The sequence below is a fragment of the Thamnophis sirtalis genome, unplaced genomic scaffold (genome assembly GCF_051295495.1).
Source record: "Thamnophis sirtalis isolate CommonGarterSnake01/CBP01778 unplaced genomic scaffold, rThaSir2_p1.2 scaffold_14, whole genome shotgun sequence".
Taxonomy (NCBI): Eukaryota; Metazoa; Chordata; class Lepidosauria; order Squamata; family Natricidae; genus Thamnophis; species Thamnophis sirtalis.
In genome coordinates this window covers 48,651,073-48,676,721 of record NW_028261394.1, presented here as the reverse complement: position 1 = coordinate 48,676,721, position 25,649 = coordinate 48,651,073, and the positions used below count along the sequence as shown (strand labels likewise).

Genomic DNA, 25,649 nt, shown 5'->3' with positions numbered 1-25,649 from the left:
CTCCAGCCAGCTCTGCTGGCTGGAGAATTCTGGGAGTTGAAGTCCACAAGTCTTAAAGTTGCCAAGTTTGGGAACCACTGCGCTACGGGACAAGAGTTACACAAACGTTGAAGAAAGAGTCAAATAGAACCCTTAAAGGAGGCCAAAGGAGAACAAAATAAAATGTGAATGACAGAAATTAAAAATTATTTTTAAAATTATTTTAAATAATTAAATTGGATTGTTGAATTGTCCTGCAATGAATTGTCTTGTGGTGAATTGTCCCATTCCGATCAACATGAACGTGGCCTGTTCTGCTTGGGGTGGGGGTGGGTTGCGGGGGCTTAACGTGGCTTGTTTTCTGAACCAAGGTTTGTAATTTGGGAGGGTAGAGATAGATGGTAACTATGTCTACAATAGCTGCAGATAAGAATGGAGGTTGCTTCTTTAGATAGCTTTTCTTTCTTTCCTCTTTTGCTGCCTTTCATTTTTTTATATAGTTTTCTTTTGTCTTCTTTTATAGTTCTGTAATTTTGTGTAAAATTCTCTTTGTATGTATGTATGTATGTATGTATGTATGTATGTATGTATGTATGTATGTATGTATGTAAAAACATGGTTTGCTTCTGTTAGAGAGCTAACTGTTCTGGAAACATATATACTAGTATGTACTATATACCTAAAATTGGCTTAAAATCTCAATAGCCCAGAAGGCGCCGCCTTCCTCGGATGGTCTCTATGGGGAAACCTCCCGCCCTGCGAGGCATGTCAGGCTGCGGCTGCCTTCGCTGCACGGGAGGCGTTTGAAGCGTTGCATCCTTGGGGGGAAAGTCGGGCAAAGCCGGAGCTGACTCCCTTCCAAAGGGTGAGCTTGGATGCAAAATGGAATCTTGCATTTCAGAATTTGGGAATGGCAAAGAAGGAAGCTTCCAAGTCCAGATGGGGAGCGAAACAGCCTTGCTTCTTTCAGCCTTCAGTGCTGCTGGGGTAGTAAAACAGGCTTGGCAATTGTCCCTCTTGCCCCCCTTTGGCCCTGTTCTATCCCCCCTCCCGCCCCAGAAGGGAGCATCATGAAAAAAAGGGGGTGAATAAGTGTGTAAGTGTCTGTACACATACATATATATCTACATCCATCCATCCATTTATCTATTGCATTTCTTGGTCCTTTCAAATAATAATTAAATGCGTCTTCTGGTCTAAAAGCCTTTAGACATCCATGATTGCAGCTACTTTTACAATTAGAAAGTTTCTCTGTGCTTGGTTTTTCTCCTCTAAAAGCAAGGAGCTTATGTGACTATTACATTTGAGAATTTCCCAAGGAATTCTGATGACACAGAAGCCGAATATACGCAATCTAGAGCAGTGTTTCTCAACCTTGGCGACTTTCAGTCCTGTGGACTTCAACTCCCAGAATTCCCCCAGCCAGCATAGCTGGCTGGGGGAATTCTGGGAGTTGAAGTCCACAGGACTGAAAGTCGCCAAGGTTGAGAAACACTGCTCTAGAGCATTTGTTCTCTGCGACAGGTTTTAAAATAGACTTCAATGTATCAGGAGCAGAAACCTGAAGGAAAGATTTTCAGATATTCACGTTGGTACATAATGCATGGAAAAATACTTTGTCTAGTTGCAAGAGGAACTTGTCTGCCTTCTGGGTGGAAAGATGGGCTATAAATGGAATAATAATGAAGAATAATTAAGTGCACGGGAGCTAAGTTCTTCCAGGCCACACAAGCTCATAAAAAGATAATCAAAGCTGACAACAATATTGTTATGCCCGGCCTCCCCGGAGCTTCCCCGCCAGAAGTGAGGTCACGTCTCCATGGCCTCGTCTACCACCCGGCAGGCACCCTCAGGTGTACGGCTACGATGCCCCAGCAACAATAATTGAAGCGTCACCCTCTCTGGCTTGAAAAATGCTTTGGAAGGAGGAGGCATGTTGGAGACAACCTGGTTGACTCATCTGAGCAGGCCTTGGTGGCCCTCCGTGCTGATCGCTGCCTGCCTCTCTGATACCGATTAGTGCGTTTGCAATGCTGGGTGAACGAGGGGGATTCTCCTCTCCTTTTGACTGAAGTTGCCCCCCAAAGCTGCTCCGTCTGGCACCTGAAGGGAAAGGGCGGTTTGGTTCCCATCTGTGTTTTTACTGATAGTCCTGAGCTGCCCTGAATCATACAAGTCAGGTGGCCATATATCTTCTGTCAGCAAGCGAGCATCTTTGCCGTGTGGACTATCTGAGAGACCGCCTCCTGCCAATTACCTCCCTGCGTCCCATCAGATCGCATAGAGCGGGCCTCCTCCGTATTCCATCCGCCAGTCAGTGCCGACTGGCGACCACCCGGAGGAGAGCCTTCTCAGTTGCTGCTCCGACGCTATGGAACAATCTCCCCGTGGAGATTCGTACCCTGACCACAGTCCAGGCCTTCCGCACAGCCCTCAAGATCTGGCTAGCCCGTCAGGCCTGGGGATAAATTTTCTTGCCCCTCCCGAATGCTGAGTGAATGTTGTGTTTTTAGTACCTTTTAGTTATCTCACATTTTTTTTCTGTATTTTGTCTTTCACTCCCCTTCCCTTACTATTGTAAGCCGCCCTGAGTCCCCTCAGGGAAAAGGGCGGCCTATAAATGCTAAATAAAATCAAAAAAAAAATATATAGGTTGAACTGGTTCTTTGGGAAGAGGTTTATTAGTCACTCGCTGGTTAATGGTATGGAGAATCACGAGAAGCAGGTTGCTGGCTGGTCGAGAAACGTTTTGGTGTGCAGGAGTTTCACTCGTGTGTGTTTTTTCTGGCTGACTTCAGCGTCATCCACGCAGTCGTTGACTCGGGTGGGCCTGTCCTGCCCAGCCCTTCCTTCCTTGTGCTTGGCTTTAAAAAGGGGAAAAGTTAAAAGGTGGTTCTTACCCAGCAACCAAGGAGAAATAATTAAATATTTGAGACCACCCCCTTTTTAGGCCACACCCCGTGATGCTGGGTACTTAAGACCAGGCTCCATCACCCACGGACACCAGGCCACAGATGACCCTGCCCTTCCCTGGCTCCGTGGCCCTGAGAAGCTGGCTGGGGGAGGGAAAAGCTGCCTGCTGACCCGGGTCCCCGTGGCTTCCTTTCTGAACCAGAGAGAGTCTGACGCGGGTGGTGGTGGTGATGATGATGATGATGATGATGATGATGTCATTAACGCAGTGTTTCCCAACCTTGGCAACTTGAAGATGTCTGGACTTCAACTCCCAGAATTCCCCAGCCAGCGAATGCTGGCTGGGGAATTCTGGGAGTTGAAGTCCAGACATCTTCAAGTTGCCAAGGTTGAGAAACACTGCATTAACACAGCCTCTTCCTTGTTAACAGTTACTCTTGTGAAGAACGTTGACTATTTCTCACTTTTGGAAAGGGATCAAAAGTGATTTTTGTCCTTATGTCCCGATGGGCAACAGGAGGCCTAAGGAAAACAATTCAGGTTTCCTGGCAATGGGTGAATTTGCAGGAACCTGAGCAGGGATAGGAAACACTGCACAAAAGACTTTGGATGCCCACGTTTCTGCTTTTATTTCAGCCATGACAAATAAGTCCAGATTTTGGAAAGCCCATCCAAGCATCCAAAATAGTTTTTGGCAGCGTTTCTTCAAGGAATGTCTTTGTCTCTGCGAAATAGAGCCCTTGTTGGTCCAGACTGCTGGTGGGTGAAACCAGGTCCTATCCCAGAGAAGTATTTTTTCAGCTGCAGGATCAGAGCGATATTTGGACAACCGATTCTGCATCCATCCGACACACACACCCGTGTGGTCCATGGTCACCTCTGGGCGCCAGTGCTTGAACCCCCTTGAAATTATTGCTGCTTATGTCCGAAGCTGCCGGTTCAGTTTCCTTGAGACAAAATACTGGAAGCGCCTTTCAAGGAGAATGAAATTGGGGGCCCCTAGGAAACTGTCCCGCTGAGAAAATCCGTTGGAAGCCCCACGTGGAGCCGGGCTCCCTTCCTCTCTGGGCCTGAAACGGAACGGCCGGGAGTTTTGGGCTGTGGGTTTAAATAATGTCCCTTTTGTAGTCTGCCTATGCAAAGAATGCAGCTTTCCTATATTATCTGATGGGAATGTTGGCCTGTGTTTGTTATAGTTTGCATTGGGATTTGCTACTATGTCTTATTTTTCTCTGGAGAACAAAATTCCCACATAAACAGAAACTGCTTCCACCCTGCCCCCTTTCACGTTTTGGCCCCTCGCTCTGGTCCCCACCCTGGATTTAGTGCATTCTGCTGCTTTCGTACTGGTAGTGCTACTGTTTTCCCCCCCTCCCCACTTCCTTCCTTGGTGTTGCTTGAAGTCTGTGGCCTTCAACTGGTCGTCTTCCTGCTTTCTCTGCTGCTTTGTGCTAAAGATCCTGCTGCATTTCCTCCCACTCTAAATCTGGGTGTTTTGCACACTCTTGATGGAAGCCTTGTGTTCTCTACAGAAACCGCATCCAGCCAACTCCCGGGACTCTCTCCTGTCCCCTTCCAGGCCCCCTGCAGCACCCACGGCTGCCTAGAACGAGCTGCAGGGTAGGATTCCTCCTTCGAGGCCCGGCTCCCTTTGAGTAAAGCCCACTCCCACGCAGCTGCACCGGCGTTGTGCCAACGTTTGGCATTCTGGGGTGCGCCAGAGTCCCCCTGGTAGAAGAGCCACTCATTCGATCCTTTCTCCCTCGTTCTGTGTACTATTCTGCTTTCTTTTTATTGATCTTGCTTTGGCATCTGGAAATTTGTTTCTCTGAAAAGAGGAGCCTTAGGGCCAGGGGGGGGGGATCTTTCTGCTACACCGGGGAAGCGGATTTGGGAGATCAGCGTCCTGCCTTTCTGATGTGGCCCTTTGGCCTTTTGTAAGCCACGAGGCGCTTCGTGGTTTTTAAATCTCCTGCGCTGTTAAGAGTCCTGGGAGGGCTGCCTTTTCCCTGGCCTGGCTCCTTCTTCCTGCCCTCGGCCTCCTTGCTTCAGGCCTGGGACTTCCTTCCCATTGGACACAAAAGGGAATATTGGGGGCCAGTTGAAAGGTACCTTCGAATCTCTCCTGCTAGAGTTGCAATCACCAGAGAGGCCTGTTCCACATTAAACTTTAACAGTGTGAAGCATCTGAGCTATGTGGCTTCAAGGCTCTCCTTGGCCTGGGCCTTGTCTTCCTTTGTTTTTCAAAGAATAGCTTACTTAGTGCTCCCACGAGAGCAGGTTTCCTACTTTCAACTCAGTCTCCCCTTCATGGCCTGAGTGGGGCAGGCCAGAGAGGGGAGAGCAGCTGGGGGGGGGGGGCAGAATGCCTTTCCTGCTGCCCTGATGCTGGGCGGTGGGTTCGTGCCTGGGATTGTTCAGGAAACGCCTGCCAAGGGGCGGCTCTGGCGATCAAACTTTGGGTCGGGCACGCGCAGCCCCACCAGCCCCTGCATGCCGACCCCTTGTGAAAAGCTTCGTCCACACGGCAGAAGGTCAAGCAGGTTAGGCCGCCTGGGTCAGGTTGCCCGAAGGAATTGGAGAAACGGCTCAGGAAGAAGCCTTAAAGGCAGGTTTCACAGTTGGGAAGAGCAGAATAGACTTTGGAGGAAGAGATTCTGAGGACAGGAGCTTTGCTTCCTTTGGATTAAAAGGTCTGAGGACGCTGTGAGGGGCCTTCCTCAGAGCCCCCCCCCCCGAAATAAGACAACCTAGTGCAGACGCAGCTGATGGACTGAGATTTATTTCTGAAGAGGAATTCTCTTCCATCCATCTGGAGGACATTCTAGTAGTGCATTTAATGTGATCCAGTTGGAATCCATTGGCCCGGCTGTTGGGTTAGGAAAAGGAATTCCAAGTCAACTTTGAACTAATTTTCTACTTCAGAAATTTCTGCGCTTCTGGAGGCCGTAGAGAAAAGAGGTCAGCAACCTGAACTTTGTTGAGAGAGTTTTTTAGCACACGGCATTTTGTTGTTCTTGGCAAAACTTGGTTCTTGGTTCAGGAAAGGCCTCTCAGCCTCCTTGTGGAGGTTGGAGTAGGAAGCTTTGGGGGAGGGGGAGGTTGTGCCCCCCCTCCCAGTTTCCTGCTCCCCTCCCCCAGCAGAAGCAAGTTTCTTCCTTGTCCCCAATTCTGAAATCTGACCCAGGAGGAGGAGGAGGAGGAGGAGGAAGGCCGAAGCCTCTGCAAGTCTGCTCTGCCCACCCCCTCCTTTCTCCTTCCTGTTTACATGCAGACTTGCTTCCAGGCCAACTCCGGGCTTACAGTTACACTCGGCTGACTTGGCCCAAACTTCCTCTGGGCAGCCGGCTTAACCCCTTGACTCCAGGCAGGGCAGAGGCTGCCTTGGAGGAGCCGCTGCATGCGTGCGTGTGTGCGCATGTGTGTGTGTGCAGGCAGCTCCAGTCTCCTTTGGCCGGGACACACCTTTACGGTTTTGAACCAGGCCGTGTGGTTGTGTATAAGAGAGGATCTAAAGGCTCTGGCACAGAGCTTTTCCCAGACCTGGTTGGAGCGAAGAAGGGAGTCCCTGAAGCTGCCCTGAAAGGGGGCTGCGCTCTCCCCATTGATTTTCCCCTTGGATCCCTGTCCTGGCTCTGCCTGGTTAACGAACTGTGGTCATCGCTTGCAGCTGAGACACAACAGCCCCTCCCTTCCCTTGATTCCGAAGGGACCCCAGGCTTCCCCAGCCCCCCCCAAGAGGAGGGTTCAACAACGTCATCTGTAATCTGAGAATCTGCGCTGGCCTCTTTTTCTTGGCCTGTAGAATCAGCTATTGTTTATCCACTTTCTAGCATTCCGGATTTACATGGCATCACATGTGGGGGAAATTCCATATTGCTAGCACCGAATTTCAGGTTTCTGGGGGGAAAGTCTCTTCCCCATTCTCCGCCCTAAAGAGCTGTTTCAAATGCCGTCGGAATAGCTTTGGAGCTGTGCACAGCTTTTGCAATATCAAATATTGTAAAACTCCCTGGCATCCTGTGATTCCCCTCAAAATGCATCAGAATATCTTAACATGCAGTGCAGCATAAACCCCTTGGTTTTTATTACTCATTTTTAGTTTGAATCTGCCCTGGTTTGTGGCATATTTCTGCCCCTCTGTGGGAACCCCTGTAGGCCGGCTGGTGGCTGTAGGAGAATGCCTCAATTGTAGAACGCTTCCTCCTCCTCCTCGCCAGGATGAGGCACCTGGCGAATGTGGGAATGAAAGGGAGCCTTTTGAATGAAAGGGAGTCTTTTGCCGTCTGTGCCAGAGCCTTTAGATCCTCTCTTATCCTCCGGGATTTCCATTCTTTGAAACGGCTGCCAATTCCGACAGAGGTCTTGAGGTGAGAGTCCGCAGGATTCCCTCTCTAGTTGAAACCAGATCTTTCCTGCCTTCTGGATCAGGGAATCTCTAGATTTCACTGATTGTGGAAGTGGAATGCCCGCTGCCAATGGTACGAAGTCACGGGGCTTGGCAGTCGGTTCCCTTTTTCTGGTTTTGGTTGAAAGTGAGACTCTTTTTTTAAAGTCTCAGAATTCACCGGGCACTAAACTGTTTTCTGAGAGTCGGATATTAACAGTAAATGTTTGCGCTTTTATTTAAGTAGGAAAATCTGCCCCTGTCCCCCTGCCGTGTTTGTGTTTCAGAGTAGAAGAGAGAGGTCAGGGCCCCCAGACAAAGCTGCACCTGCTCAGATCTAGCGGTTGTGTGTGTGAATCCACTTAGCGCCAGAGAATCTGCTTCCTACCTTGGAACCGGCAGATCTTGGTCCCACTTGTGGAAGTCTTAGTGGAAACTTCCCTGCCTGGAAGAGGAAGAAAGCCAGATCCTTTGGAAAGGATAAACTGTGCCAATGCCTGTCCCTGTGTCTCTTTGGCCCCACAGAAAAGCAGGGTCCTGAGCGGAAGAGGATCAAGAAGGAACCGGCAGCTCGCAAGCCCAGCCTGCTCTTCGGAATGGGGCTTTCGGGGATTCGGGCAGGCTACCCGCTCTCTGAGCGCCAGCAGGTGGCCCTCCTCATGCAGATGACAGCGGAAGAATCTGCCAACAGTCCAGGTGGGCACAGGAGCGGTTCTCCCCCCTCCCCAGAAGCCCTTGGCAAAGGTTGGAAACGGGCAGAGTTGGTGCTGGCGCCTCGTAATTCCTGGTGTCCGAGATGCTTCTCCACGGTGGCCGCTTCCTACAGCAGCTGCCTCACCCCTGACAACTACTTTACTCTCTGCCCCCTCCCCCCCTCCAGCCTGCCTGTAGTTCTCGCGCACAGCTCCCCCCAAAGGCCTTAATCGCGCTCCTCTTTGTGTGTCCCGTCCCCCAAACAGTGGATACGACGCCAAAGCACCCCTCTCAGTCTGCAGTTTGTCCGAAGGGGACTCCTAATTCTGCCTCCAAAACCAAAGATAAAGTGAACAAGAGAAATGAACGCGGAGAAACCCGGCTACATCGGGCAGCCATCCGGGGAGACGCCCGGCGAGTCAAAGAGCTGATCATCGAGGGCGCCGATGTCAACGTGAAAGACTTTGCAGGTAACCCCTCTGGATTAGCTGCCCAAAAGCAGACAAGGAAGGCTGGCAGAACGCCAGCAAGCCAACGGAGGCCAAGGTTTAAGTAGACTTTGGATTGAACTACAAAATTAGGAGAACACAACAGCTGGCTCAGATCAAGTGAGGTAAATTCTACACCAAAACCCATGTATGTTGTATAGTTACGCCCCACAACATTATCCTTATAGCGAGGGAGAAAGAGCAGAAAGCCAAAACGATCACACAATACCTTGATTTGGAACGTTTCTCAATAACGTTTGCTCTTCATTTTAAATTCGTTACATATTCAAAGTTGTAGCTGTCTAGTAAAACAATAACATTTTTATCCTCTGAGCTATTTTTGTTTATCTTCTTTCTGGCAGAGTTACCTCCATCTCCCTCCCTCCACCTCACAAGCACACTTTCCACTCATCACTCATTGCATTCCAGGGGCTAAATCCGAGTTTCCTTGGGCAGTAATTTCCATCTGGGCATTTACACGCAGGGCCACTGAGCCGTGAGCAGCGCCAGAAATCCTGATTTTTCTCTCTCAACACCTTGTCCAAACTACAGCCGAGCAGAAATAGGCAGACATATTTCTCTGATCCTTGCATTTTTTAATTCACTAAATTTCTGTTGCCTTCCATTCTCCTGGAGAGCAACCACCTGCATTTTATATATATATAAATATGAGACTAAGTGTCCCATACATGTCACTGATGCGTATTTTTGCAGGCTGGACCGCTTTGCACGAGGCATGCAACCGAGGTTACTACGATGTTGCAAAACAGCTGCTTGCGGCAGGAGCCGAGGTCAATACCAAGGGTTTGGACGATGACACTCCCTTGCACGATGCAGCCAGCAATGGACACTACAAGGTCAGCTCTTGCTTTCGCTGACGGGCAGGTTCCTCCTCTTTTTCAGGTTGTCCCATGCCACCGGCAGAAAGGCTGGCTTCCCAGCTGTTTGCTGCTTAAAAATTCCAACGGCCCCTCCCCTTCCATGACTGGTCTCACTGACCCTCCCCTCCCCGATCTGCCAGGGCGCCCTTATTTCTAGGTCCTGGGAGGGCAACTGCCTTGTGCTCTTCTGAAGATGAAGGCAGAGCAGCTGGATCAGGGGACAAAGTGTGTAAGCGTAAAGGAGGCTTTGACACAGAATCAGACCGAGGCTCCCCGGAGCCTGGGAGGGGCCACGCTGAATGTCGGTGGCCCCCAAAGACTTCACGAAGGAGGAGCCGAGGGCTTGAAAGGGTTTTTCTTTTGAGTTGTGACCTACATTCTGCAGACTTCAAGTTGCATTAATACAAGCTGGTAGGGAGACGTTTGTGTAGATGATCCAGCTTGAAGTTGGCCTGAATTTGTTTAACCTTCTCTTGGAGAATAGCACCTGATTGAAAGTTTTGTTTTGTTAGGTGGTGAAGTTGTTGCTACATTACGGAGGAAACCCTCAGCAACTTAACAGGAGGGGAGAGACTCCATTGAAAGTAGCCAATTCCCCCACCATGGTGAATCTGCTCTTGGGAAAGGCCACCTATCCTTCCAGTGAAGAAAGCTCCACAGGTAAGAGGTGGCAGGTGGGCTGAAAACCCAGGACCTCTGGGAGGGAGGGAGGCGGGGGTAGAAATGGGTCTGGGGAAGGACGGTGGTTGGTGGAATAGAACAAGGCCTGGGGGATCGATCAACATGTGGCTCGACCTCCCCTGACCAGCATTGCCCTCAGGAGGAGTGTCTGTCTGCTGCTGATCCTGGGGTGCGAAAAGGGGCCCCAAAACGTCTGCCTAATGCCCAGGAGGGTCCAGTCCCTCCCTTCCGTGGCCTCGGCCCCAGTTCAGTCACGGCTGGGCTCTTTGGGGCCTGGTGTGCCATTCAAAACATTGGGCCATGTCAGTTTTGACACATGTGTTGCAGGATCTCCGTCACCGCCCTGGTGAGATTGACCTTGATGCTGTCCCCCAGTGGTTGCCACGTCCTTGGGCCACCAGGCCTCGAAAGGCTCCCCAGGAAGAATCTGCATCAGTGTGGACTCTGGGCTTTGTAGTTCCACGTAGAATTGAGAAGAAAGGCAGTTCCGGTGCTCTGCCCAGCAGTCGCAATATGGAGCAGCCTTCCTTTCTTTTGGCCTTCTCTGCCTTGCGGGCTTTTAAGGGGACGGCAGCTCCAGTTCCCAGAATTCTTAGCCAGCCATTCTCAGGCGGAGGGCCGTGCAGGATCAGTTACCTTGGGAGTTACGGCTTGGTGTTGTGTTTCTTACCTGCCTTTCTGCTCCGTACAGAAGCAGTTCTGGCATTTTATGTATGAAGTTGGAGCAATAATGGAATAAGAGACCTTGAATTATTATCCTTTCTCTAAGCTGCCAATTTCATCCCTGCCAAGACCAGGCCGTCTCCCCAGCCGGCCCAGAAATGGTTCTTCCCAAGCTCTCCTCACCCTAGGAGTGAAGAGTCTGTAGCAAAGGGATGACGGCTCTCCCGTTTACAAAGCCATCGTAGCGGTTATGCTGAGATAAATATGCATTGAATCCTTTTAGAAGCCCCCATAAATATTAAGTGGCAGCGCTCTGGCCTTGGCAGCCATGGAAGCGAAGCCTCAGGGATGGCGGCCTCTCTGTCTGCTGCAGAGGCTGTGCCCGGGGGCTCCTTGAGGGAGGCGAGGGCAGGGATGCACCACGACTCTCACCCTGGATTGGCACTGCGGCTGCTGGAAAGGGAGACGCCCTTTTGAAAGCAACGGACGTTGCCCCCAGCAACAGCCCTTCCTAGATTTGCCCCCTTTCTGCCCAGATGCCCCAAATGGATGCCAGCCCTTGAATCCCTGCGCGGCTTTGGCCTTTTACCCCAGAGGCCTCTCAGTCCCTGAGTCCCCTTCGGGGGAAAAGGGCGGCATATAAATATAATAAAATAAAATAAAATCAATCAGACCTCTGCATAGGTAGAGCAGCCCCAGCCGTGCTTTGTGCACGGAAGATAGATTGTCCACTCGGGTATTGTGAGCAGATGCCTGTGGGGAAGGCTGCTGAGTGCAGGCGTATGTAGGGGCCGCCCTTCACCTGCCCTGGTGCTCTTGCCTTTGCAGAGACTTCGGAGGAAGAAGACGCTCCGTCGTTTGCGCCCTCCAGCTCCATTGATGGCAACAACACGGACTCGGAGTTTGAGAAGGGCCTGAAGCACAAGGGGAAGAACCCGGAGGCCCCCAAAGCAACCACCCCCGTGAAGGACGAGTACGAGTTCGACGAGGACGATGAGCAGGACAGGGTCCCCCCAGTCGACGACAAGCATCTGCTGAAGAAGGACTACAGGAAAGAGACTAAACCCAATAACTTCATTTCCATTCCCAAGATGGAAGTGAAAACCTACACTAAAAACAGCACAATCGCACCAAAGAAAGCCGCTCATCGCATCCTTTCCGACACGTCTGACGAAGAAGACGGCGCCCTGGCGGTGGGAGCGGGGGAGAAGCTGCGGATGACCACCCACCCCAGCCCCGCCAGCAACAAGGCTCGAGAGCCCCCCAGCGCCAAGCAGCAGAAGGAGAAGAACAAAGTGAAGAAGAAACGCAAGAAGGAGGCCAAAGGCAAAGAGGTCCGGTTTGGCAAAAGAAACGACAAGTTTTGTTCCTCCGAATCTGAGAGTGAAAACCTGGAGAGTGAGGAGGACGACCGAGACTCTGTACAAAGCCCCCCCACCTGCGCCAAGGACTCCAGGCTGGTGCTGAAGGAGTCCTCCCTCTTCAATTCCCTCTCGGCTTCCTCGGCCTCCTCCCACGGCAGCCTGGCCTCCCAAAAGCATAACTCGGCCCTCGCAGATCAGCACTCCAAGCATTGGCGGACCGACAATTGGAAAACGGTTTCTTCCCCGGCCTGGTCGGACGTCAGCTCCTTATCCGATTCCACCAGGACCAGGTTGACCAGCGAGTCGGATTATACGTCCGAGGACTCCAGCCTGGAGTCCTTGAAGCCTGTGCGGAAGAAACCGGAGCCCAAGAAGCGAGCTGCTGCGGTGGTGGTGGTGGAGAAGAAGAATTCCTTCCACGGCAACATCGACGGGGCGATTCCAAAGCTGGACAAGGAGGGCAAGGTTGTAAAAAAGCATAAGACGAAACACAAACACAAAAACAAGGAGAGGGGCCAGTGTCCTGCCAGCCAAGACATTAAAATAATCAAAGCTTTTTCTTTTGATTACGAGGACTCCAAGCAGAAACCCGAAAAGGCTTTGATGGTAGAGACTGAGAGCCCCGTTGAAAACAAGCTCAAAGCACTAAAGCATGAGAGGGAGCACTTCAAGAAAGAGGACAAATTCCTGAGGACTAAATCGGAGGAGAAGGAGTGGTTGATTAAAGAGGAAGCTGGGAAAAATTCTAAAGAGGAGAAATCCTTGAAAAAAGCGAAGGAGGCAAGCAAAGACATCAGCAAACCCTTCAGGGAAGAAAAGACCGGCAGGCTGGAGAGGGAGAAGCCTACGAAGGAGAAATCTCCCAAAGAGGAGAAGCCTCGGACGCACAAGGAGGAAAGGAAGAAGAAGTCCAAGGACAAGCACTTCAAAGCCGAGAAGAAAAGCGAACCAAAGGAAGAAAAACCAGGCAGAACCGAGAAAGAAAGACCGGCGAGAGAAGAGAAAGAAAAATCCAAAAAGGACAAAAGTTACCGAGAAGAAGCGCCGTTCGAAGACTTCAGTAATAAAAACCAGTTTTTGGAAAACGAAGATACAAAGTTCAGCCTTTCCGATGACCAGCAAGATCGATGGTTTTCAGATTTGTCATCCGATTCCTCTTTCGATTTCAAAGGAGAGGATAGCTGGGATTCACCAGGGAGAGATTTCAGAGAAATAAAAAATGACAGTGTGGCAAAATTAATAATTGAAACAGTGAAGGAGGAAATAAAAGACAAGAAACGCGAAAGCAAGACAAAGGACAAAAGAGACTACAGTGAAAAGCGTAATGAAAAAGACACATTTCTTAAAAAGAAAGAGAGAGAATATACTGAGCGGAATTCTGAGAAGAAGAAGGACCAAACCGAGAAGCATAAAAATATTCCCAATTATCTGCCCGAAAAGAAAAGAAAAGATTCTGCTGAAAGTTTTAAAGAGAGAAAAGAAAAGGACGGCAGCGAAATTAGAGAAAGAAGGGAATTGCCTGACAGCTCTAAAGATAGAAAAGAGGTTAAAATTAAGCAAGAAGACTCTTACAGGGATGAGTTTAAAGGCTACGGCTGCGAAGCATTTTTCAAAGAAAAACCTGACCCTGATTTCGGCGGAAAAAATACAGAAACCTGGGAAAGGCACCACTCGGGAAAGGAGAAAAAGGATGCGCCAGAGAAGGACAAGAAAGAAAAATCAAAAACAGAGAAGTACAAAGAAAAATCCAAAATGGACGATAGGGAGAGAAACGAGAAGGCGCCGTCCGAAAAGAACCCAAGGGACAAAGAACTGGAGAAAAGCTTTAAAGAGAAGAAGGACACAAAGGAGAAATACAGAGATCCACACAGCAAAGACAAAGAGAGGAAGACTTCCTCAGATCAGGCGAAAGACAAGAAGGAGAAGATCTTCTCTGGGGATCGGGAGGACTTCCACGAGAAAAAGGAGGAGAAAAAAGCCAGAGAGCGGAGCTGGTACAACATCCTCGACATTTTCACCGACGAGAGCGAGGACGAAAAGGACGACTACCCTCTGACGGGGTTCAAACTGGGGGACGGCCTGGAAAAAGAAATGCACCGGCTGCAGGACAGTCTGCCAGACCCAGAGGACGTTGCCCTGGCCGAGAGAGACCTTTATGTCCCCGACAAGCATCGGAAATATTCCTCGGACCGGCAGCCCCACTCCGGGGAGAAACCGAAAGAGAAGGACTCCAAAGAGAGAAGAAAGGAGAAGGGGCTGTCGGAGGGAGGGAAGGAGAAGAAAGACAAGAGCTCCCTCGAGAAACACAAGGAGAAGAAAGACAAAGACCGGAAAGAGCGAATCTCGGTGGACTCTGGCCAGGAAAGGAGGACTAAGCAGAAACTCCTGGAGAAGGCAGACAAGAAGCATGCGGGCGAAGAGAAGGCCAAAAGCAGGCACAAGGAAAAGCTGGACAAGGAGTACAGCAAGGAGAAGCGTCCTTCCAAGAGTGGGGAGGCAGAGAAGAGCTTGCTGGAGAAGCTGGAGGAAGAGGCCCTCAATGAATACCGAGACGACTCCAACGACAAGATCAGCGAGATCTCCTCGGACAGCTTCACCGACCGGGCGCAGGACCCCGTGCTCAGCAGTCTCTTCGAGGCCTCCGGCCTTTCGCTCGCAGACCCCTCCGAGGAGAGGCTCAAGGAGTCGCTGCCCCTGCCTTGCCTGGTGGAGAAACTGAAGGAGAAGGAGAGGCACCGACACTCCTCCTCTTCGTCAAAGAAGAGCCATGAAAAAGAGAAAGCAAAGAAAGAAAAAGCGGAGAAAAAAGAAAAAGCGGATGAACTGAAGGACTCCGGCAGCAGGAAAGAGGGCACCCAGTACGAAAAGGAGTTTGCCCTGGATGGGGACGGATTCGGTGGTGCCTATAGCACGAAAGCCGAGGCTGAAGAAGAAGTGGACAAAAACACGGAGTACTTGTTTTCCGAGAAGAAGGACAGGAACGAATCCGAAAGAGAACCTCTCCCTAAGAAAACTGAAAAGGAGAAAACGTGCAGCTCCAACGCCTTCAGTGTAGCCAAAGAGAAAAAAAAGAGAGACCGGCACAAGGAGAAGTGGAAAGACGAGAGGGAGAAGCACAGGGACAAACACCCCGATGGACTCTTTAAGCACCACAAGGAGGAGCAGAAGTTTGCCAAAGACAAGGAGGCGTCCCAAGTGATCTGTCTCAAGGACAAATCCAAGGAAGAGGCCTCCAAGCCGAATGACCTCAAAGCGAAGGAAAGGCTGAAGGAAAACCAGGAAAAGGAGAAAGCCGACTGTCTTAAGATGAGCAACGGAAATGATAAAATTGTCCTATCCAAAGAGGGCGGTAAAAAAGATGTCAGGCCCCGGGAAAAGCTTCTGGGCGATGGGGACCTGATGATGACCAGCTTTGAGAGGATGCTCAGCCAAAAAGATATTGAGATTGAAGAGCGCCACAAAAGGCACAAAGAGAGAATGAAGCAAATGGAAAAGATGAGGCATCGATCTGGGGACCCCAAATTGAAAGACAAAGTCAAAGCCAACGAGGAGATGCGCAAGAAGAGCCTGGATTTGACGACCAAGAAACCACTCGCTCTCGACTCTCAGTTAAAAGACAAGAAACTCAAGGACCTCGGCCCACTAGCTCCCATAGCCTCTCCCGAGATCAAGGCCCAGCCCGCCGTGGGGCTGGATTCCAAGGACTGGATAGCTGGCCCCCAACTGAAGGAAAACCTACCTGCTTCCCCCAGGCCAGACCAGCACAGGCCGACGGGCGTTCCCACCCCGGCCTCAGTGGTTTCATGCCCAAGCTACGAAGAGGTGATGCAGACCCCACGGACTCCATCTTGCAGCAACGAAGATTACACGGATGTGATGTTCGACTGTGCCGACTCTCAGCATTCCCTCCCCATCTCCACTATGTCCATGAACGCCTGTTCCCCGTCTTTCTTCGACAGATACTCAAATCCTTCGAGTGGGTTTTCCGAGAACCCAAGTCAGACGCCAACGAGGCTCTTCCCCTCTACCAATCTCCATCGGTCTATCTCTGTGGACATTAGAAGGGCACCGGAAGAAGAATTCAGCCTTGGAGATAAATTTTTTAGACAGCAGAGCGTCCCGGCCACTTCTAATTACGATTCTCCGGTCCAGCCCCTGATGGAGGAGAAGCTGCCTCTTGCTTCTGTGCCTACTGAGAAGTTCCCGTGTTTATCTCCGGAATATTATTCACCGGACTATGGAGTCCCATCGCCCAAAGTGGAGGCTCTGCATTGCACCTCCGGAACTGTTGGCAACGTTGTCCAGTCCCCCGAAAGTGTATTTTCTGGGTTGCAGGCCAAGTCCTCCCCGTCTCACAGAGACGAACTGCTGGCCCCGTCTGTAGAAAGCGCGCTCCCTCAAGATCTGGACATGCCTTTGGATGCTACAGAGGACCAACAGGCAACGGCTGCCATCCTGCCCCCGGAGACCAGCTTCTTGCCCCCGATTGAGGAGAGCGAGTTTGACTCTGGCGTGCCGGAGCAGAGCAGCACGGAGTGGGAGCCCACACCAAAGAAACCTCCTCCAGTGCCACCCGATTTAATTGGCGACCCTCCTGAACATCCTGTCAGCTGGTCGGCGGGGCCCGAGCTGCTTCTGAAGTCTCCCCAGCATCGCCCTGATTCCCCAAAGCCTTTCTGTCCCCTAGATATCGCGCTCCCCAGCGCACCGGTGCCCTTCATTCCTGCAGAGACGCTCTACCCTGGCTCCCCTCCCTCCTACCCCCTTTCGGTCATTGAGCCAAGGCTCGAGAAAGCAAAAGAGGAGGCGGAAGAAACGGTCCCGCCCGAAATGGTGTCTGCAGAGCCACCAGCTCCGTGTGTGGATCCCCCGGCCAGGTTGGAGGCCTTTTTCAGTCCCTGCAAGCCTGTCTCGGAAGACGCCTCGGACGCGGCTTTGCCACCAGCAGAGCCCCAAGTGGAAGCTGCGGATGCCGTTGAGAAGAATTTCTTAGAAAACAGCAGCATCGCTCCCGTAAACCCAGAGGAACCGATTACGTGGCCGGATCCCTTCGCAAACTCTGAGGACGACTTGGACCTGGGCCCCTTCTCTCTGCCGGAGTTGCCGCTCCCAGTGAAAGACGTTCAAGAGGTGGAAATGGTGGAGGCCGCCGAAGAAAGCCACCCTGCTGCGCCTTCCGAAGCCACTGCTGCAGCCCTGCTGGACGTGGAGGTTCCTTTGGGGTCTGCAAAGGACCAGGAGGACCTGAGTCTCAACCCAGAAAGCCTCCCGCCTGGAGAGCCTGACCTGCAAGGGGAGGAAAAGAGGCCGGAGGAGGCTTCTGCCAAAGCTGGGCTGGAGATCTGCAGCCCCCCAGAGCAGAAGACGGGAGAAGACGCGGAGGCCGCCCAGAAGGTCCAGGATGCCGCACCGGCAGATCTGGGGCAGTTGGAGCCTAAGGAGGTGGAGGCCGGTGCGGAGGAAGCCGCCTCTGCTGCTCTCGTGCCCAGCGATGCTCCTCACGGCTGTTTTAGCCAAGCGGACGGGACGGAGAGCCCCGAAGTTCAAGAGGCTGCCAGGGGCACCAGCCAGGCTGCTGCTGCCGCTTCTCAGCCGGAGGTTCCCCAAGGGAACGTCCAGTCGGAAGCTGCAGAATCGGCCCCCAAGCCGATTCCCGAACCCCCAAAGGCTCCCAAAATAGAAGAGATCCCACAGCGGATCACCAGGAACCGAGCCCAAATGCTGGCCAATCAAAACAAGCAGAACGCGGCCGCGGCGGCTGCTTCCGAAAAGGAGTTCCCCCCCGCTTCCGCTCCTACCACCAGGGCCAAGGGGGGGCGCGTGGCTGAGGAGGACGACGCCCAGGCGCAGCATCCGCGGAAGCGGCGCTTCCAGCGTTCCAGCCAGCAGATCCAGCAGCAGATCAACACCAGCACCCAGCAGACCCGGGAGATGATCCAGCAGACCTTGGCCGCCATCGTCGACACCATCAAGCTGGAGGACATTGAGCCATACCACAGCGACCGGTCCAACCCTTACTTCGAGTACCTGCAGATCCGGAAGAAGATCGAGGAGAAGCGGAAAATCCTGTGCTACATCACCCCCCAAGCGCCCCAGTGCTACGCCGAGTACGTCACCTACACCGGCTCCTATTTGCTGGATGGGAAGCCTTTGAGCAAGCTGCACATTCCCGTGGTGAGTAACCGTCCTCTCCGCCACTTTCCCTTTGGAGCAAGGGGGGCAGCGGCCCTCGCTCTTCCTGCTGGCCAGGGCCGCCCCACTGCACCACCACCCCCCCAGACCCAGGGCCGCCTTGGGGAAGCAGTTGCCCGTTTTCTGGGGCCTCCATTGTTATTTTGACCCGAGGCCCTTGCTGGAACTTGAGTCCGGGGAGGGGAGGGGCTGGACTGCAGCAAGACCCGTCTGAAAGTCCCGTGAGGGGCAGGGGGGTATTGCACCAGCCAGGAATGGTGAGTTTGAAGAACGGGGCCTGGAAATTAAATTACGGTAAAGGGAGCATGGAAATTCTAAACCCACATTGGACACGTTGCCAGGAATAACAGCAAGCCCAGCTGTCCTCAGACGGAGCTGGTGGTGGCTCTGTGTCCATGGGAGGGTGGGAAATCCGTTTCTACAAACAGCCCCCTGGCCGTTCAGAGGGAGGAGCGGACTCTGGGGTTGGCTTCCATCGTTCTTGGCGGTTCCACATCAGGGGAATCTGCCAGTAGAAATCCATTTGTCAGGAGGCATCAAATTTTAATCGTTGGCTTTTTCTGATGTAGAAAGTGAGAGAGAAGGACAGGAGGAGGAGGAGGGCTGAAGTCTTTCTAGTTTGTAGTTGGGAGAGGAGGCTCCGGCACCTGCTTCCTCTCCCTCCACCCGGGGTCTCCTGCTGGAAGGCCTCTCTGCCCACGGAGCTCAGGAAGGCTTGAGGTTGGGGAAGTCAGCCCTGCCTTTGGCCAATGGCTCTCCTTTTCCCTGCAGCAGTGATGGGGAGGCTGAGCAGGGCCTCTGGGCCGGGAGTGGGGCGGTTGAGCAGTTGAGACAGGTCCCAGTTCCCTGGTGTGGGGTTGGGGGAACAGCATTCAGACGTGATGCATGGAAGGTAGGAACAGCCTGTGTGGGAATCAGGGCGGTGGGCCCTGGGGGAGCCCCGGGGGAAGCTACGTGCTCCCCAGGGGAGGCCACAAGCCCCGTGCGCTGTGCTCTGCAGCCTCAGTGGGCGGGCGTTGGGTTCGCCTGGGAGGGAGGTTGAGTGGGCAGCGTCTTCCTCCCCTCTCTGGCTGGCTCTGCCGCTGCCCCAGGCACCGCTCTGCCCGTCCGTCCGTCTGGCCAAGTGAAGGGAGTCTAGCCAGACCCCCCCCCCCCCAGCAACCCTCCCGCCTCCTCTGCCTTCCAGATCGCCCCGCCCCCGTCCCTGGCCGAGCCCCTGAAGGAGCTCTTCAAGCAGCAGGAAGCCGTCCGGGGGAAGCTGCGGCTCCAGCACAGCATCGAACGGGTAAGTGCCCCCTCCCCCCCCGCCCGGGTTGCCCAGTGGGGGGCGGGTGCAGGGGTGGGCGTGGCCTCCTGGTAACGCTGCCCCCTCTCCTCCCTCCCCAGGAGAAGCTGATCGTCTCGTGTGAACAGGAGATCCTGAGGGTTCATTGCCGGGCAGCCAGGACGATCGCCAACCAGGCCGTGCCCTTCAGCGCCTGCACGATGCTCCTGGACTCGGAGGTCTACAACATGCCCCTCGAGAGCCAGGTGCCTCTCCCCTTCCCCACCCATGCGCTGGACGTGTGCCAGGACACCACCCCGCCCTCCTCTCAGGGCCCCGGCCGGGTTGAGGGGGCTTCCAAAGGAGCGCTTGGGGGTCAGAGGGGGCAGGCAGCTGCCGCATTGTCCCCCTTCCCTCAGAGCCCCACATTCTCCACAGCTCCAGAAGGAAACCCATCCCCGGCTGCAGGTGATCTGTGCAGAGCCAGGCTCCACCTCAGATTGCAGGTCTCCCTGCCCCCCCCCCGCCCCCTCCCCCAGCCCTGTGACGGGAAAGGCTGGAGACGGAGGGGGCCTCCTGCTCTGCTTTGCGGCAGAGGAGACGCACAAGAGGCTGCGGCTGCACAGAACAAGGAGAGCGGCGCCTCCTGCTGGCCACTCGCTTTGAAGCAGCTCTTCCTGCTGGCTGTAAAGCTGTCGTTTCGGTGGGAAGCTGAGTGGTGCATTGCAGACCCCCAAGCACAAAGCCGGGCCGGGGGGGGGGATGGGGGGGTCATTAGCTGCCTGCCATACTCGTCCGGGGCCTGATTTGCTCCCCCCACCCCAAGGATTTCCTGCTCTTTTCTATCACAGAGACAATGCTGGGCTCTGGGTCTCAGCTCAGTAAGGTTGGGGTGGGGGGAGCACATCTCTTGCAAAGGGCCCCTGGAGGGGCATACTCAGAGCCCGGAGCCCCCGGGTGGGTTGAGGGCAATAAAAGATCCCTTACTCGCCTCTTGGAGACTCTTCTGTGGGAAAGTGTGTGCGAGAGAGAGAGAGAGAACCAACTTTTAAGCCTCTCTTTCTGCCACTTCCCTTCCTCCTTTTATCTCTCAGGGAGACGAAAACAAATCGGTCAGAGATCGTTTCAATGCTCGCCAGTTTATCTCGTGGTTGCAGGACGTGGATGACAAATACGACCGGATGAAGGTGGGCAGGGAAGCCAGCGGGGCTGGGCAGGCGGCACCATTGGCTGCCTCAGTTATGCCTGGAGCCCCTTCTGGGCGGAGGGAACGGGGGGGCGGGGCGCACCTGCTGCTGTCCTCAGATCTGCTCCTGTCCTGCTGATGAGACTCTTAATTGCTCCCCCCCCCCCCTTCCCATCCTTCAGTGGCTGCCTGGCTCTTTGTCCTCTGGCCCAGCAGTTTCTGTGCAATTGAGGATCTCTTTTCTGGCTCCCCTCCTTCAGCCAATCTGTGGCTCTTCCCTCTGGCAGGGAGGCCTCCGCAGAGGCAGGCCCAAGGCAAACAGCTCCCGCTCTGACTTGAGGGTCCTCCATGCCATCCCTTGCTCCTCCTAAAACATGCAACGTAGGTGTTCTGTGACGGGGAAGGTTTCCATCCAGATAATAGGGAATTTGCAAATCTCTCCGTCTCTTGGGAATGAATCAGCTGATCCCAGGCCAGGATTGCCTAATCCCCTCGTGCACCGAGAGTTTTGTAAGAAACCTTTGTCAACAATGCAGCCTCCATCCCTTCGAAACGAAGGGAAGCAAACCTTATCCGGCCACCTACGACCATCCTGGGGGGAACCCAACAGCCTTTGATAAGAGCAGGGGGCTAAATGTAAACCCACAGAGCCCCCCCCCCACAAAAGGCATCACGTGACCCAGGAGGCTGCCACCAACTCCACGCCAAGCACCCAAACCCTGATCACGTGGCTCTGCTACGACAGTTGCAACTGTGAGGACAAGTCGTAAGTCACTTTTTTCCAGCATCGTCATAATTTTGAACGATGGCTAAATGGAGGGTGATAAGTCAAGGACTCCCTGTATTCTTACAGCATCTGCTTTTGAAGCAGCTCATTTGCACAACAGACAACAGCGAAGGAACCCCGGAAGCCGTCCTGGTGGCCCCCGAATGGCCCCCCTGAAGGTCCCTTCAGGCTCAGAGCAGAAGCTCCTCTCCAGCGGCAGGGAATGCTCCTCGTCGCTGGACTCTCGGTCCAGGCCCCTTCCTCCGTTCCAGCCGAGAGGGGGCTTCTCCAGGGGATGGGGGCTCTCCCCTTGGGCCTTCCCCCACAGCTTCCCCCCCTAGACTCCCCCTTGGGGTAAGGGGGACCCTGAGGCCAGGAAGGGGGGGAGTTTCTCAGCCCCTGGGCCTGGCACATCCGCCTTCCCCTTCGCGCACTCAAGCCCCTCTCCTCTCTTCTCCTCCAGACGTGCCTGCTGATGCGCCAGCAACACGAAGCCGCAGCCCTGAACGCAGTGCAGCGCATGGAGTGGCAGCTGAAAGTGCAGGAGCTGGACCCAGCCGGGCACAAGTCGCTCTGCGTGAACGAGGTGCCCTCCTTCTACGTGCCCATGGTGGACGTGAACGATGACTTTGTGCTCTTGCCAGCATGACAGGGCCCTCCCGGCGGACGTTTTCACTGCAAACTGGCGCATGGGTGGGTGCCCACCCCCAACTCCCCTCTGCAGGATGGGTGTAGGTGTTCACACACACACGCACACACACACACACGGACACACACACGGACACGACCGCTTGCTGATGAATCCCCCGTCAGCCGAGGAGGAGGAGGAGGAAGCAGAACATCTGGGAGGAGACCATGAGTGGCAGTTTCTTCGTGGAGCCCCAGGCGCCCCGGGAGCAGCGGGAGGAGAGGCGCAGCTCCTTCCCCACCACCCTCCGCGGCAGGAGCAGCCTGGGCACAGCGGCAGGCTCAGCGCCGGTGGTTGGAAGAGACTGGACGGGGGCCAGGGCACCCCCTCTCTCGGGAGGGGCGGGGAGCTGCAGCTGCCGCCAAGACTCGAAGCCGCCGCAGGAGCCTTCGGCGCACTCGCGATTTCTGCCGTTCGGAGCGCTTTGATTCTTCCATCGGCCTGTGGGTGGACCCGTCCCCCCCCCCCCCCCGAGACCCTGCAGGGCTAAACTGTCAGGGGGCGTGGAAGAGACCGGCTGCCCCTTTGCTTCTTCTTGCAGCCGGGCATCCAGAAGGCACCCAGCTCCACTCGGGGGGCGGTGGAGAGTCTCCCCCCAACGGACCAGCAACGTGGGGCACCTTTTGAGCAACGGAGCCTGGGGAGGGAGCCCCCCCCGCCCACACACACAGAGACCAGAGGCGTAAGTGGTGCAGAGCGAGGACGGTGCAATTCTGTTTTGAAGTGGAGTAAAATCCATGTGGTTTATATATATATATATATATAAATATATATATATAAATATATATTTTCCTTTAACCTTGGGCATTTTGTTTCTCTTTCTGAGACCATAACTTGAAAAAAGAAAAAGATAAAACACTACAAGAGCCAATACTCCTATAAAGAGAAATTGTATCCCTTAAAAGCTGTACAGTTTTATATACATTAACAATGTACTTTTTTGCTGCCTTCTAGATAATTTATTTTGCAACACATTACTGCACAGTTGTAAATAACTTATGTACTGTAACATCACTTTCAGTCATGTGTAAAGAAATAAATTAATTAATTAAAATGATCTTTGTATGTATAGTTCCCCCAGGCAGGAGCCCCCCCCCCCTTCCTCCTCCTTTCCAACCCGGGGGGGCCGGGCAGCTCCTCCTGCCCCCTGCAGCAGAGAGGCTGGCCGTGGGCGCGCCCCGCCTCCCTCCCTGAGCTCAGCTGAACCCTGGCTGTTCTCTGGCTCCACATCCCACCACAGGTTGATCTCCAGAGACCTCCGAGCTCCCCTTGGGGGCCCGAGGAACCGGCAGCTGCTCTAGGCCCCTGTGGGCAGAGAGAGAGACCCTTCATGGGGCAGGCTAGGCTGAAGGGCAGAGAGGCCGTGACAGTCCAGCCAGAAGAGCCCCTGGGGGGTCTTTGGCCCAACTCGGCCCAGTTCCAAGTTGTGGATTGTCGAGTAGAATTTGGTAACCAGGAAGTTCCGAGCCGAGTGTGCCGGGCTCAGCCCTCCCCTGAACGGCTGTCCGCTTGTGGGCAGAAGGAGCAGGGTGGCCCTTGAGAGGGGCCCAGAGAGTCCCTGGGGCAGGCAAGGAGGGCAAAAGGGGGCCCTTCCTTCTTTCCCAAAGCTTTTGCCAGGAGGGCTGCTCTGGTTTCGTGGCCTGGGAAGGCTCAGCTCTGTCATTCACACCTACAGAAATCTTTGGGGGCTGCCCGCTTCTGGATCTGGATCTGGATCTGGACTGGGTTGGCCGCCTTGAGCCTTAGGGAATTGCTGCCTAGCAAAGACTGGAGGACCCCCCCCCACCCCCCAAATGCAGAAGTAAATTTCCGAAGGCAAATTCTGTACCTGGTGTGGAGGTTTATTCCTCCTCCTCTGCCTTTTGGCAACATACAAAGGGATTCAGAATGAGCGGCTGGCACAGGCGGGGGGGAGGGGGGCATCCTTGCAAAGAGGGTCCTCACTGCTCTGCCGTTCAGAATCTGGACTCTGGTGGTGAGTTAATTGGGGGCAGAGTCTGGGAGAGAGTGGCAAGGAGAAGCTGGCAGAAGGGAGTCCTGGGCCGGCTCCTCTGCCCGAGAGGCGCTGCTGCTTGGCGTCTCCCGCCAGTGGAGGAGGCTCATGTCTCGGCTGGGGGGGAGGTCATTCCCCCCCCCCAAGCGTTCAGCCAGCGAAGCCCTTCTCTGAGGCAGGTGGCAAAAGCCTTGCCCTGAGAACCAGGACACTCGGGTAACTGCTGGAAAGGGCAGGAGGTGGGCCGTTTGGCCAGGGCAGCTCACCCAGGCTCCCCTCGAGGCTGGCCTGCCAGGAGGGAGGGTCTTTCCAGCCCATTCCGGCCCAGCGGCTGCATTGGGGCATCTGCTGGCTGGCAGGTTCATGCCCATGGAACTCCCCCAGGTACATGGTGGGTGGGAGGGGGGGCAGGTCCCATAAGGAGCCTTTGGTTCTTAGCATCCCCGGTCAGGAAAAGCTCCTTTTGGGACACAGAGGAAATAGAGGGAAGCCACCCCTGACTAAAACCGGGCAGGGCTCCATCTGTGGGTGCCAGCCGAGCCTTCACGGACTGGGGATTTGGCCTCTGAGGTGGGGGGGGCACCTGTGTCCTGCTCTCTGATCCTGGACGGAGCCAAATTCTGGTTGAAAATGGGGTTCTCCCCCTTTTGTCTAACCAGCAAAGTAATTTTGAGTGGGGTTGCTAGCGCTGGGCCACCTCCAGCATCTGCTGGTGGCTGATGAGCTCCAGGTGCAGCTTCTGCAGGAACCTGCATGTGTGGAAGGATCCGGGGCATCCAGAAGCCTTTTTCCTGCAGGGGACGGGGTCCCATCGTATTGCAAAGCTTTCTGTCAATAATGGGGAAACGTGGTTTAGCTAGTTCCCTCTACTCCACCCGTATCCTGGGGTTCCACCTCTGGGGCTACAGGGAATCCGGCTGTCTTTCTTTTCTTCTTGATGCCGATGGAACCCCCCCCCCTCCACCCTGAATCCCTGTGGGGGAATCCCTCGCCCTGTGGGGGACCCCTGCGTTTGTTGATTTGGACACCGGTGTAAATAGCCCCCCCTTGTCCAATCGCTTCTCCCAGACAATTGTATATATATACATGTAAATAACTCTCACAGGTCAATTCACACCCTTTTCTTTGTACTCTTTGTGCAACTTGCATAGAATGTGGAGTTAAACAGCAGCAGGGTGCATTGTTTGTAATGTAATCATGTATTTTTTTATTTTTTATTTTTTACCAATGTAGGTTGTGTACATATAGTCTGTCAGGGCTGCCGAGGGCAAACCGTCAAACTGCCCTTTAGCTGTACAACTCCCTGCAGAAAGAGGCAAAGCAAATACAGGTGTTATTTTCTATAGTTGCATGTACAGAGAGAAGTGCAGAGATGCTGTTGTCCCTCAAGAGAAAATGTTCATAAATAAATCTTTTTTTTTAAAAAAAAAAAAGGACGGTGTGCTTACGGCCTCTCTTGATTTTCTGCTGCTTCTCAAAATGTTTCCTTCCGCCTGGAAGCCTTCCCAAGC

The 25,649-nt window shown here is 53.7% G+C and overlaps 1 protein-coding gene across 2 annotated transcripts in view; it reads left to right on the top strand.

Annotated features, from left to right (window-relative positions):
• ANKRD11 (ankyrin repeat domain 11) overlaps positions 1-25,548 on the top strand; it is a 124,262-nt gene extending 98,714 nt beyond the window's left edge. For both annotated transcript variants that reach the window (XM_087728614.1, XM_087728615.1), the window contains 9 exons: positions 7,805-7,975; positions 8,239-8,442; positions 9,175-9,317; positions 9,854-10,001; positions 11,514-18,223; positions 19,428-19,526; positions 19,628-19,771; positions 20,600-20,692; positions 21,921-25,548. In XM_087728614.1, coding sequence (XP_087584740.1) covers positions 7,805-7,975; positions 8,239-8,442; positions 9,175-9,317; positions 9,854-10,001; positions 11,514-18,223; positions 19,428-19,526; positions 19,628-19,771; positions 20,600-20,692; positions 21,921-22,106 — 7,898 coding nt within the window. In that variant the 3' untranslated portion in view covers positions 22,107-25,548. The remainder of the gene's footprint in view (positions 1-7,804; positions 7,976-8,238; positions 8,443-9,174; positions 9,318-9,853; positions 10,002-11,513; positions 18,224-19,427; positions 19,527-19,627; positions 19,772-20,599; positions 20,693-21,920) is intronic.
• The last annotated feature ends 101 nt before the right edge of the window (positions 25,549-25,649 follow it).